The 13654-nt window shown below is 40.5% G+C and overlaps 1 protein-coding gene across 1 annotated transcript; it reads left to right on the plus strand.

Annotated features, from left to right (window-relative positions):
• Positions 1 to 5044: 5044 nt before the first annotated feature.
• Positions 5045 to 7998, plus strand: LOC122435404 (uncharacterized protein CXorf66 homolog). Its single transcript, XM_043459550.1, has 3 exons — positions 5045 to 5171; positions 5852 to 6008; positions 7146 to 7998. The coding sequence occupies exons 1-3, from the start codon at positions 5057 to 5059 to the stop codon at positions 7996 to 7998; spliced, it is 1125 nt and encodes a 374-aa protein (XP_043315485.1). The 5' UTR covers positions 5045 to 5056.
• Positions 7999 to 13654: the final 5656 nt, after the last annotated feature.

Here is a 13654-nt window from a genome sequence, read left to right on the forward strand (position 1 = left end):
GAAGCACAAGCTGGAATCAAGATTGCCAGGAGAAATATCAATAACCTCAGATATGCAGATGACACCACCCTTATGACAGAAAGTGAAGAAGAACTAAAGAGCCTCTTGATGAAAGTGAAAGAGGAGAGTGAAAAAGTTGGCTAAAGCTCAACATTCATAATTAAATTCGATGGCATCTGGTCCATCACTCCATGGCAAATAGATGGGGACAACAGTGGAGGTAGACTTTATTATTTGGGTGCTCCATAAAATCACCTGCCAGATGTGATATGCAGCCATGAAATTAAAAGACGCTTGCTCCTTGGAAGGAAAAGTTATGACTCAACTGGATAGCATATTGAAAAAACAAAAGGGAACATTACTTTGCCACACAAAGGTCCTCTATCGAAGGCTATGATTTTCCACGTGGTCATGTATGGATGTGAGATGTTGGACTGTGACAGAAAGCTGAGGACCGAAAGTATTGATGCTTTTAACTGTCGCTGTTGGAGAAGGACTCTTGAGAGTCTCTTGGACTGCAAGAGATCCAACCAGTCCATCCTTAAAGGAGATCAGTCCTGGGTGTTCATTGGAAGGACTGATGCTGAAGCTGAAACTCCAATACTTTGGCCACCTCATGTGAAGAGTTGACTCATTGGAAAAGACCCTGATGCTGGGAGGGATTGGGGGCAGGAGGAGAAGGGGACGACAGAGGATGAGATCCATAAATGGCATCACCGACTCGATGGACACAGGTTTGGATAGACTCCAGCAGTTGATGATGCACAGGGAGGCCTGGCATGCTGTGATTCATGGGGTTGCAAAGAGTCGGACATGACTGAATGAATGAACTGAACTGAACTGAACGTTAAATGTAAGTGGGTTAAATGCTCCAACCAAAATACAAAGACTGGCCGAATGGATACAAAAACATGACCCCTATATATGCTGTCTACAAGAGACCCACCTGAAACCTGGGGACACATACAGACTGAAAGTGAAGAGCTGGAAAATATATTTCATGCAAATGGAGACCAAAAGAAAGCAGGAGTCGCAATACTCATATCAGATAAAATAGACTTTGAAATAAAGACTGTAATAAGAGACAAAGAAGGATATTACATAATGGTCAAAGGATCAATCCAAGAAGATATAACAATTATAAATATATATGCACTCAACATAGGAGCACCTTAATACGTAAGGCTAATGCTAACAACTATGAAAGGGGAAATTAACAGTAACACAATAATAGTGGGGGACTTTAATAGCCCACACACCTATGGATATATCAATCAAACACAAAATTACCAAGGAAACACAAACTTTAAATGCTACAGTGGACCAGGTAAACTTAATCGATATCTACGGAGCATTTCTCCAAAAAGCAACAGATTTTACCTTTTTCTCAAGTGCACACTGAACATCCTCCAGGATAGATCACATCCTCGACCGTAAATCTAGCCTCGGTAAATTTTTAAGAATTGAAACCATTTCAAGCATCTTTTCTGATCACAATGGAGTAGGATTAGATGTCACCTACGGGGGGGGGGGGTGGGAATCTAAAAAAACACAAACATGGAGTGTTTATTCAGTTATTCACACTACTGAATAAACAATAGATCACAGAAGAAATTTTAAAATGCATGGAAACAAATGATAATGAAAACACAGCAACCCACAACCTATGGGATTAGGTAAAAGAAGTGCTAAGAGGGAGGTTCATAGCCATACAAGCCTACCTCAAGAAACAAGAAAAATATCAAATAAACAACCTAACTTTACACTTAGAGCAACTAGAAAAAGAAGAACAGAAGAATCCCAAAGTTAGTAGAAGGAAAGAAATCAAAAATCAGAGCAGAAGTGAAAAAGAAACGAAGGAGACTATAATAAAGACGAATAAAACTAAAAGCTGGTTTTCTGAGAAGATAGATAAAATAGACAGTTAGCCAGGCTCATCAAGAAAAAAAGAGAGAATAATTGAATCAATAAAACTTAGAAATGAGAATGGACAAATCACAACAGACAACACAGAAATGCAAAAGATCATAAGAGACTACTATGAGTAATTATATGCCAATAAAATGGACAACTTGGAAGAAATGGACAAATTCTTAGAGAAGTATAACCTTCCAAAACTGAACCAGGAAGAAATAGAAGATCTTAACAGACCCATCACAAGCACAGAAGTCAAAGCTGTAATCAAAATTCTTCCAACAAACAAAAGCCGAGGACCAGATGACTTCACAGGTGAATTCCACCAAAAATTTAGAGAAGAGCTAACACCTATCCTACTCAAATTCTTCCCAAGTATTGCGGAGAAAGGTAAACTCCCAAACTCATTCTATGAGGCCACCATCACCCTAATACCAAAACCAGACAAAGATGCCACCAAAAAAGAAAACTACAGGCCACTATCACTGATGAACATAGATGCAAAAATCCTCAACAAAATGCTATCAAACAGTATCCAAGAACATATTAAAAAGATCATACATCATGACCAAGTGGGCTTTATCCCAGAGATGCAAGGATTCTTCAATATTCACAAATCAGTCAATGTGATACACCATATCAACAAATTGAAAGATTAAAAACCATAAGATTATCTCAATAGATGCAGAGAAAACCTTTGAGAAAATTCAACACCCATTTATGATCAAAACTCTCCAGAAAGCAGGTATAGAAGGAACATACCTCAACATAGTAAAAGCCATATATGGCAAACCCACAGCAAACATTATCCTCAATGGTGAAAAATTGAAATCATTTCCTCTAATATCAGGAACAAGCCAAGTTGTCCACTCCCACCACTACTATTCAACATAGTTTTGGAAGTCCTAGCCACAGCAATCAGGGAAGAAAAAATAAATAAAAGGAATCCAGATTGGAAAAGAAGAAGCAAAACACTCACTGTTTCCAGATGACATGATCCTCTACATAAAGACATCACAGCCTGCATATGACATTACACACCCTGCATATGTGCATACTAAGTACTTCAGTCGTGTCCGACTCTGTGCAACCTTACATAGAGAAAATAATAAAGAGAAAATAATAAACACACACACACAGAAAACCCCACATCAGATCAAGGGTAATCTCCTCCAGGAGTCCCCAATTTGAAATTCAGTCAGTTCAGTCGCACAGTCATGTCCAACTCTTTGCGACCCTATGGACTGCAGCACACCAGGCTTCCCTGTCCATCACCAACTCCCAGAGTTTACTCAAACTTATGTCCATTCAGTCAGTGATGCCATCCAACTATCTCATACTCTGTCATCCCCTTCTCCTGCCACCTTCAATCTTTCCCAGCATTAGGGTCTTTTCCAATGAGTCAGTTCTTCACATTAGGTGGCCTAAGTATTGGAGTTTTAGCTTCAGCACCAGCCCTTCCAATGAATATTTAGGACTGATCTTTAGGATGGACTGGTTGGATCTCCTTGCTGTCCAAGGGACTCCCAAGAGTCTTCTCCAACACCACAGTTCAAAAGCATCAATTCTTCGGCACTCAACTTTCTTTATAGTCCAACTCTCACATCCATACATGACTGCCACTTTGAAGAGACAGTCCTTTTGCATGCTCTTGTGCCACTGTATCCTGTGACATCATAGCCTGCATATGACATTACACACCCAGGGTATGTGCATGCTAAGTCACTTCAGTTGTGTCCTACTCTGTGTGGCCTTACAGACTGTAAGGTCAGGCTCATCTGTCCATGGGATTCTCCAGACAGGAATACTGGGGTGGGTTTCTGTGCCCCCCTCCAGGAGTCTTCCTGACCTACGGATTGAACCCACATCTCTTACATTGGCAGGCAGTTCTTTACCACTAGCGACACCTGGGAAGCCCATTATATACCTTTTGCTGTGCTGTGCTGTGCTGCTGCTTAGTTGCTCAATCATGTCTGACTCTATGACCCTCAGGACTGCAGCCCGCCAGGCTCCTCTGTCCATGAGGATTCTCCAGGCAAGAATACTGGAGTGGGTTGCCATGTCCTCCTCCAGGGGATCTTCCCAACCGAGGGATTGAACCCATGTCTCCCACATTACAGGCAGATTCTTTAACATCTTAGCTACCAGGGAAGCCCAAGAATACTGGAGTGGGTAACCTATCCCTTCTCCAGGGGATCTTCCTGACCTAGGAGTCAAACCTTGGTCTCCTGCATTACAGGCAGATTCTTCACCAACTGAGCTACTAGGGAAGCCCCATTATATAACTTAGTGATTGTTTATTTACGTGACTATCTCTCCCTTTAGATTTCCAAGTCTTAAAGGCAGGGGCTGTGATTGTTTGAATTCTCCTTCTTAACACAAGGCTTCCTGTCTCATAGATATCCAACACGCTTTTGTTGAAGCAATGAATCATCCTTGCTACCTCTCTCTCCTTCATGCCCCATGGCCTGCCCTTCCTCAAGTCCTAACCACATCAAAACTCCTCAAATGCATTGATTACTCTCCATCTTTACCACTCTGCTTCAAGCCACCATCCTCTATCAGCTGGACATAGCAGCCTTTTAATTGTCTAAATTACTTCAACCCCAGGATTCTGGTACCCACACAACAGCCAGAGGGGTTTTTCTAAAATGGAGATCTCATCATGTCACTCACTAGCAAGAAAGCCTTTATCTCAATAAAAAGAGCTAGAGTCTTTAGCTCAATAAAAGCTCAATAAAAAGCTTGAGGGATATTCAGAATCTTAACTGAAGTAAGAAAAATTCCTACAAACTTATACCCTAGGATGATTTGACCTCTATAACACACAAGAACTACTATAAGGCTGTAAGGTACCTCCTTAACATTTAATAAAGTAAAATAGTTCTTCAGTATCTAGAGCTAACCCATTTTCTCCGCCTTCTGTGCTTAATAATGTCTCAAACTTTTTGATTCAAATTTGATAGAATATTTGATGTAATGGAGAAGTAAGTGATTAAAAGTCTTTTCATAATATTTGTAACAGGAGTTCATGCCTCTCCATGGTGAGATTATGCTGTCAGGACATGACATAGAATGATTATGAAGTCATAGCCCCCTAAAACAAGCTGAGCCATGTTAAATTCAGCAGTTTCCTTGGCACATGAAACCTATCAACAAGGTCCTGGACATGAATCTCTTCATTTATGTCTTCCTTTTATCAATTTGGACGAATAGTTGTTTAGATAAAAACGAAAGCAATGGATCTGCTACTGCAGGTATGTCCCTAACCTTAAAAGCTAGAAATTATGATCTATTATTTTAAATACATTCAAGTACTTAGACAATCTAGCTGTGTTTAAGAAATCTGCTGCTTCTTCTAGGTTACTATGAGTAGGTCTTCGAGAATTTCTAGGACAACATCTGAGAGTTTTACTTCCATGTAAAAATTCCAAACAACATAGAAACAAAGAGTACAGCCATATTATCCCCTTGCATTCCCCTTCCCCACCTAATCCACCAACCCCTGCCCCCACTCCCACAAGCCAAACTAGAAAATTCTATGTGAATTAACCTAGCGTGGTACCTAACACATACTATGTTTTAAGAACGTTTTTTCCTTGCACCATCCTCTTTCCCAACATATGCATTCACACACACATCAACATTCAAGTGCATTCACACACTCAAAAACCTAGGTCATAAGTTGAACAAGCCACAGTGTGGGGTAACCTAGGTAATTATACTGATTAGCCAGAGATAGCTCCAAGATTTGGCTTCTAGACTGTGGCTGGCTGGGGACATGACAGAGGGAGGAAAATGACAGTGGACACTTATCATGCTTAAAGAAATAACTGATGATGAGATTTGACTTTGACCTATAGTAACAAAACCCCATCAAAATGGAAGCAAACTTGGTTACGTAGCACATGCTCTGATGATACATTTTCTTTCACAGTATCTACACATGCTGAATCCAAGCAAGGCAGAATGCAGGGAATAAGGCGATGTCTACTCATTATCCTAACTGTTATCCTCATCATCGGCTTTACTATCAGATGTTATTTCTTTATTCAGTATATCTGTGTGGGCGAGGAATCCCATAAAGCAACAATGTAAGTCTTACACTTCTGAATTAAAAATAAAAGGTGTGGGGTGAGGGGTGCACACTCAGTTCTTCACTATAACTCCCAAAGCAGCAACGTAAGTCTTACACCTATGAATTAAAAATACAAGGGGCAGGGGTTGGGGGGATGCATGCCTGTGCCTGCACGCATGCATGCACGTACACGTATACAAGTTCACTGTTGTTATCATTACTTAACATTAACTTTAGACTTCAAAAGAGCTACCAACATCTTGTGGGTTAGATATGTTCACTTAGATAAAGCTCTTAACTGATCTCAAGTACATTATCAAGTTTAGCCAAAACTATCTCCTATTCATGGTTCAGTTGAATCCCAGGCTGATAAATTCATTCTAAATTGAGTCTAGAAAAAGAGGGAATGACTATCTAAATAAGACAGAATTAAAATCTTCTCAGGGGAGAGAGAAGGAGTTGGGTCTCTGCATTCCAAAGATAGTAATGCATTTTGGATAATCTATCATTTTAAGATGTAATAACATGGAAAATTATTAATGGTGTTCAGTGACCCTAGTCCGTGCCTTTCATGTAGGAGGATCAGGCTGGCTCTGACATGCTGGGTCCCTAAAAATTTCCCAATCCAATGACTGGTGACCAAATACACCACTGTTCTATTCCTTTGGTTTTAGAGTAATCTTGTGAGGATAAATATGCATGGTTACAAAACTTCATGGTGCAAATATGATAGGAAAACAATCAATTTGGTCTAAAGACTTTTTTATGTGACAAGTTGTGACATTTGTGCCTCAGTTGCATGTCAACTTGTGACTTTTTTATAAAAAGTTTAATTTCTGGAATAGATAAAATTCTCTCTCTCTCTCTCAACAGTAGATTTGAAACAAGTTTGTGTCATTCCATACATGACTATATGATTATCTATTGTGTTTGAAATAGTAAAATTAAGGAAAAGAAAAAGCATTCAACATGAGTTCAAATTTGTAACCTGGGTCATGGTTTTCACCACACTCCAATTCTTACTGTGTTCAATTTTCCTGTTAGAGTCAAAAAAAAAAAAGTCTAAACTGACACAATAGTACATGTTTTCCAGTGATAGCAGGAGTACTCTTCTGATTTTAATTGTCATACTCCAAATCTTCTGTATTTTCAGGGTCAAGAAAGAAGGCAACACTGAGGCATCATCCACGTCATCTAAAATATCATTCACTGACTACAAATCACTGACTGCTGGTCCCGGCAATCCAGAAAAACAATCCGTGCTATCTAGTATAGATAAGTCATGTGGGCCCTCAAGTCCACAAAAAGCCTCTGCACCTTCAAGTGCAAAAAAGTTAGTCAGGCCTTCAAGTCAAAAAAACCCATCCAAGTCATCAACTTCCAAAAGAGAGTTAGGATCACTCCCCCAGGAAAAATTGCATAGAACACGCAGTCCAAAAAAGGCACATAGGCGGGCTCACGCCCATAAGCATATCAGGTCACGTCAGGTCAGTCCATCCTATCCAAGGAAGGCCATCACACCAACTTGGTCATCAAATCTACAATGTCTGGTCAAGCCAACCAAAACTTCTCCACCCTATCCAAAGAGTCAAAGTGTCCCTGAGCAATCAAGTGTAGCAAAACCGACCAAACTTCAGAGACATCGTAAACTAAAAAGCCCGGCTAGTGAAGGTAGTGCAGAAATATTATCTAGGCCTCAACCAGTGAATTTTTGTCAGTGCTACATGGAAAAATGCCTTGTTTGCAGTGCTTCTTCTGAGCCATTCATCACTCATATTTCAGAAAGGAATATGAAGCATGTTCCAGTTCCAGATTATTCACGTGAACTGAAGCACTTTTACAAGTCATTTCACAAGACAGAGCCCAAAGATAATGCACTGTATGACAACATGAATGATAGCCATTTCACAACATGTTACAGTGATGGTGAGAGTGACAGGGAGACAATTATTATGTGCAATATAAAATGCAAGGAAGCCATCTATAGAACTTCCCAAAATAATTAAGGCCTCAGAAAAAAAAAAAAAGGACCATCCATGTAGAAGAAGCAAACTTCTACCAACTATTATATTCTCACCATATTTAAGAACCTGGTAGAAGAAAACTCCACTTGGAGTTTTCACTATTGAGATTAGACTTATCCATCTCGAGGCAATTTACTTGAAAAACAGTAAATAAATGTGTGACATACCAACTGATATTTTTGTAATTATTACATTTTAGAGATATAAATCTCTTTTGGAGGTATATAAATCTGTTTTAGATCTGCTTGGGAAAACTCCAGGAGATGGTGAGGGACAGGGAAGCCTGGCGTGCTGCAGTCCATGTGGTCTCAAAGAGTTGGACAAGACTTAGTGACTGAACAGCAACAACAACAGCGTAGATCTGGTCACTTGGATGGGCTTCCCAGCTGGTGCAGTGGTAAAGAATCCGCCTGCCAATGCAGGACACATGGGTTCGATCCCTGGGTCAGGAAGATCCTTTGGAGGAGGAAATAACAACTCACTCCAGTATTCTTGCCTGGGAAATTCCATGGACAGAGGAGCCTAAAGTGCTATAGTCCATGGGGTCAAAAAGAGTTGGACACAGGCACACAGTTGGGTGGGAACCATAACCACACACACACAAATATAGGAGTATTGCAAGATGGGTACCCTGGGCTCCTCTTTCCCTTGGATTAGCCCTCAATTGAAGTCTCAGTCCAACTATTTTCTTTAATTTTGACATAGTGTCCTCAGAATTTAAGACTGTCTTTCTGTGGTGCCCATGGCATGGCGGAAATGGCTCTGTGTGCTTCGTGCTGGCTGCATTGGGGAAATTCCTGATAGTCATTTCCTTTTTAAAAAAAAATATTTATTTGAGCCTGCCAGTTCTTATTTACAGCATGCTGAAATGAGAAACAGATTTAAGGGACTAGATCTGATAGACAGAGTGCCTGATGAACTGTTGATGGAGGTTCATGACATTGTACAGGAGACAGGGATCAAGACCATTCCCATGGAAAATAAATGCAAAAAGGCTAAATGGTTGTCTGAGGAGGCCTCAGAAATAGCTGTGAAAAGAAGAGAAGCAAAAAGCAAAGGAGAAAAGGAAAGATATTCCCATTTGAATGCAGAGTTCCAAAGAATAGCCAGGAAAGATAAGAAAGCCTTCCTCAGCGATCAATGCAAAGAAATAGAGGAAAACAACAGAATGGGAAAGACTAGAGATCTCTTCAAGAAAATCAGAAATACCAAGGGAATATTTCATGCAGAGATGGGCTCGATAAAGGACAGAAATGGTATGGACTAACAAAAGCAGAAGATATTAAGAAGAGTTGGCAAGAATGCACAGAAGAACTGTACAAAAAAGATCTTCATGACCCAGATAATCATGATGGTGTGATCACTCACCTAGAGTCAGACATCTTGGAATGTGAAGTCAAGTGGGCCTTAAAAAGCATCACTATGAACAAAGCTAGTGGAGATGATGGAATTCCAGTTGAACTATTTCAAATCCTGAAAGATGATGCTGTGAAAGTGCTGCACTCAATATGCCAGCAAATTTGGAAAACTCAGCAGTGGCCACAGGACTGGAAAAGGTCAGTTTTCATTCCAATGACTAAGAAAGGCAATCCCAAAGAATGCTCAAACTACCGCACAATTGCACTCATCTCACACACTAGTAAAGTAATGCTCAAAATTCTCCAAGACAGGCTTCAGCAACACGTGAACCATGAACTTCCAGATGTTCAAGCTGGGTTTAGAAAAGGCAGAGGAACCAGAGATCAAACTGCCAACATCCGCTGGATCATCGAAAAAGCAAGAGAGTTCCAGAAAAACATCTATTTCTGCTATATTGACTATGCCAAAGCCTTTGACTGTGTGGTTCACAATAAACTGTGGAAAATTCTGAAAGAGATGGGAATACCAGACCACCTGACCCATCTCTTGAGAAACCTATATGCAGGTCAGGAAGCACCAGTTAGAACTGGACATGGCCCAACAGACTGGTTCCAAATAGGAAAAGGAGTATGTTAAGGCTGTATATTGTCACCCTGCTTATTTAACTTATATGCAGAGTACGTCATGAGAAATGCTGGGCTGGAAGAAGCACAAGCTGGAATCAAGATTGCTGGGAGAAATATCAATAACCTCAGATATGCAGATGACACCACCTTTATGGCAGAGAGTGAAGAGGAACTAAAAAGTCTCTTGATGAAAGTGAAAGAGGAGAGTGAAAAAGTTGGCTTAAAGCTCAACATTCAGAAAACTAAGATCATGGCATCTGGTCCCATCACTTCATGGGAAATAGATGGAGAGACAGTAGAAGCACTGTCAGACTTTATTTTTTTGGGGTCCAAAATCACTGCAGATGGTGATTGCAGCCATGAAATTAAAAGACGCTTACTCCTTGGAAGGAAAGTTATGACCAACCTAGACAGCATATTAAAAAGCAGAGACATTACTTTGCCAACAAAGGTCCATCTAGTCAAGGCTACGGTTTTTCCAGTGGTCATGTATGGATGTGAGAGTTGGACTGTGAAGAAAGCTGAGTGCCGAAAAATTGATGCTTTTGAACTGTGGTGTTGGAGAAGACTCTTGAGAGTCTCTTGGACTGCAAGGAGATCCAACCAGTCCATCCTAAAGGAGATCAGTCCTGGGTGTTCATTGGAAGGACTGATGCTGAAGCTGAAACTCCAATACTTTGGCCACCTCATGTGAAAAGTTGACTCATTGGAAAAGACCCTGATGCTGGGAGGGATTGGGGGCAGGAGGAGAAGGGGACGACAGAAGATGAGATGGCTGGATGGCATCACCGACTCGATGGACATGAGTTTGAGTAAACTCCGGGAGTCGGTGATGGACAGGGTGGCCTGGCGTGCTAAGATTCATGGGGTCGCAAGGAGTTGGACAGCTGAGTGACTGAACGGAACTGAAAGTCCAGAAGGACTTTGTGAATCTAGTTGGGGAACTTGCTTTGACTCAGAACAAGAGTGCAATCAAGGAGTTACTTGAAGATTGACAGATATCTGAAAATATTGTCTCAGCTAGAGACAGATGAGTTACCAGATATATGAAAACACTTGAGGGCAATGGCCTAGAACTGAACATGAAGCAGATCCCGAAATGACAGGCAGTATCTGAGACACACTGAGCAAGGATACAGATCAAAGATTGTTGGAGAGAGGTCAATAATAGTTAATGCAAGTGAATGATGACTCCTCAAACCATAAGCTGACTGTCATGAATGGGCGACAGTTAGTCAACATTCTTGCAGATGTAAACCAGAATTCAGAGAGAGGGCAGGTTCACTAACTTGCAGCCTTCAAGACCATAGATTGGCTAAGTGCTGATGATTAATAAAAATAAATTCCTATGGCTTCTTTTTGTTAATATCATTTATTCCTATAGCTTTAAAGTAATCAGGATATTTATGGCTATTTTGTCCTCATAACAAATCTGAAAGAAGAGACAGGCATCATTTCCCACTGATAAGGTAAATTTGCATATTGGGACTCACAAAATGGTGGCAACCAGAGTGGCCCACAAGCAAATTGAAACCCATGTCAGCCCACACTCACAGGAAACACCTCACTGTCTAGGAAACCTAACATACATTAATCACAATCCTCCAACTCAACTTTTGCTAGCTTATCTTACCCTAGAAAATAGACCTACTAGCCTTATCAGGAAATCCTTGACCTCCTAGCCAATCATGCCCTATTTCTACATTGCCTCTCCTAATGTTATGTAATACCCATTCTTGCTAAAATCCCTCTGGAAGAGTGTTCCACTGCTTGTGAGACACTGTGTACCCCTAACTCATGGGTTGTTTTCCCTCAAATAAAGGACTGCATTAATTACTAAATTGTACTATTTTTGTCATTTGACAGATTAACAAACTAAGGTTACAAAATGCTGAAATGACCTACCCATGTTTACAGTTAAGCAGGAATTTGATGTGAGAGCCATCTGACTCCACAACCAAGATTTGAATGATGATCAGTGCCACTGCCAAAGCATTTTTTATTTTAATGTTTTAACATTTTAAAATGTAAATGTATTTGTATATTTTATTTTATTTTTTACTTAAAACATTTTTTAAATTTTATATCTATTTTCTTCTTGTATTTTGTGGGGGTTTTTCATGGCCACACCGCACAACTTGTGGGATCTTAATTCTCTAACCAGGGAGCGAATCCTGTCCCATGGTAGTAAAAGAAACGAGAGTTAACCACTGGATTCTGGACCACCAGGGAATTTCATATTTTTTTATTTTATAGCTGTGGGTCCTGAATATATATAGGTCAGCATGAGGTCATTTTGTTTACAAAGGTAGATGAACAATTATTTGTTCTAGATTTGTGAAAAATGCCATTGGTACTTCAATAGGGATTGCATTGAATCTGTAGATTGCCCCAGGCAGTGTGTTCATTTTAATGATAGTAATCCTTTAACTTCATGAGCACAGTATATCATTCCATTTGTTTGTTTCATCGCAGTTTCTTCAATCAGTGTCCTATAGTTTTCCAAGTTCATTCCAGTTCAGTTCAGTCACTCAGTCGTGTCCGACTCTATATGACCCCATGGACTGCAGCACACCAGGCTTCCCTGTCCATCAGCAACTCCTGGAGCTTGCTCAAACTCATGTTCATCAGTCAGTGATGCCATGCAGCATCTCATGCTCCGTCATCCCCTTCTCCTCCTGGGTTCAATCTTTCTCAGCATCAGGGTCTTTTTCCAATGAGTCAGTTCTTTGCATCAGGTGGCCAAACTACTGGAGCTTCAGCTTCAGTATTAGACCTTCTAATGAATATTCAGACTTGATTTCCTTTAGGATTGACTGGTTTGATCTCCTTGAAGCCCAAGGGACTCTCAAGAGTCTTCTCCAACACCACAGATCAAAAGCATCAATTCTTCAGCACTCAGCTTTCTTTATGGTCCAACTCTCACATCAATACATGACTACTGGAGAAACCATAGTTTTGACCAGATGGATCTTTCTGGGCAATGTCTCTGCTTTTTAATATGCTGTCTAGGCTGGTCATAGCTTTTCTTCCAAGGAGCGAGAGTTTTGAATTTAGTGACTGCAGTCAGCTTTTGCAGTGATTTTGGAGCACAAGAAAATAAAATCTGTCACTGTTTCCATTGTTTCCCTCTCTATTTGCCATTAAGTGATAGGATCGGAAAAGACCCTGATGCTGGCAAAGATTAAAGGCAGGAGAAGGGGATGACTGAGGATGAGATGGTTGAATGGCATCACTGACTTAATGGACATGAGTTTGATTAAGCTCCGGGAGTTGGTGATGGACAGGGAAGCCTGGTGCACTGCAGTCCATGGGGTTGTATAGAGTCAGACACAACTGAGCAACTTAAATGAACTGAACTGAACTGATGGGACCAGATGCCATGATCTTCGTTTTTTGAATGTTGAGTTTTAAGTCAGCTTTTTCACTCTCCTCTTTCACTTTCATCAAGAGGCTCTTAGTTCCTCTTCTCTTTCTGCCATAAGTGTGGTGTCATCTGCATATCTGAGGTGATTGATATTTCTCCTGGCAATCTTGATTCAGGCTTGTGCTTCATCCAGCTCAGCATTTCACATGATGTACTCTGCATATAAGTTAAATAAGCAGGGTGGCAATATACAGCCTTGACATGAACTCCTTTCCCAATTTGGAAC

Source organism: Cervus canadensis, chromosome X (assembly GCF_019320065.1).
Source record: "Cervus canadensis isolate Bull #8, Minnesota chromosome X, ASM1932006v1, whole genome shotgun sequence".
NCBI lineage: Eukaryota > Metazoa > Chordata > Mammalia > Artiodactyla > Cervidae > Cervus > Cervus canadensis.

Coding starts and splice junctions, on each gene's coding strand:
- LOC122435404 (XM_043459550.1), top strand. CDS start 5,057: ATGAAACCTATCAACAAGGTCCTGGACATGAATCTCTTCATTTATGTC. Junction 5,172..5,851: donor CAATGGATCTGCTACTGCAG/GTATGTCCCTAA, acceptor TTTCTTTCACAG/TATCTACACATGCTGAATCC. Junction 6,009..7,145: donor GAATCCCATAAAGCAACAAT/GTAAGTCTTACA, acceptor CTGTATTTTCAG/GGTCAAGAAAGAAGGCAACA.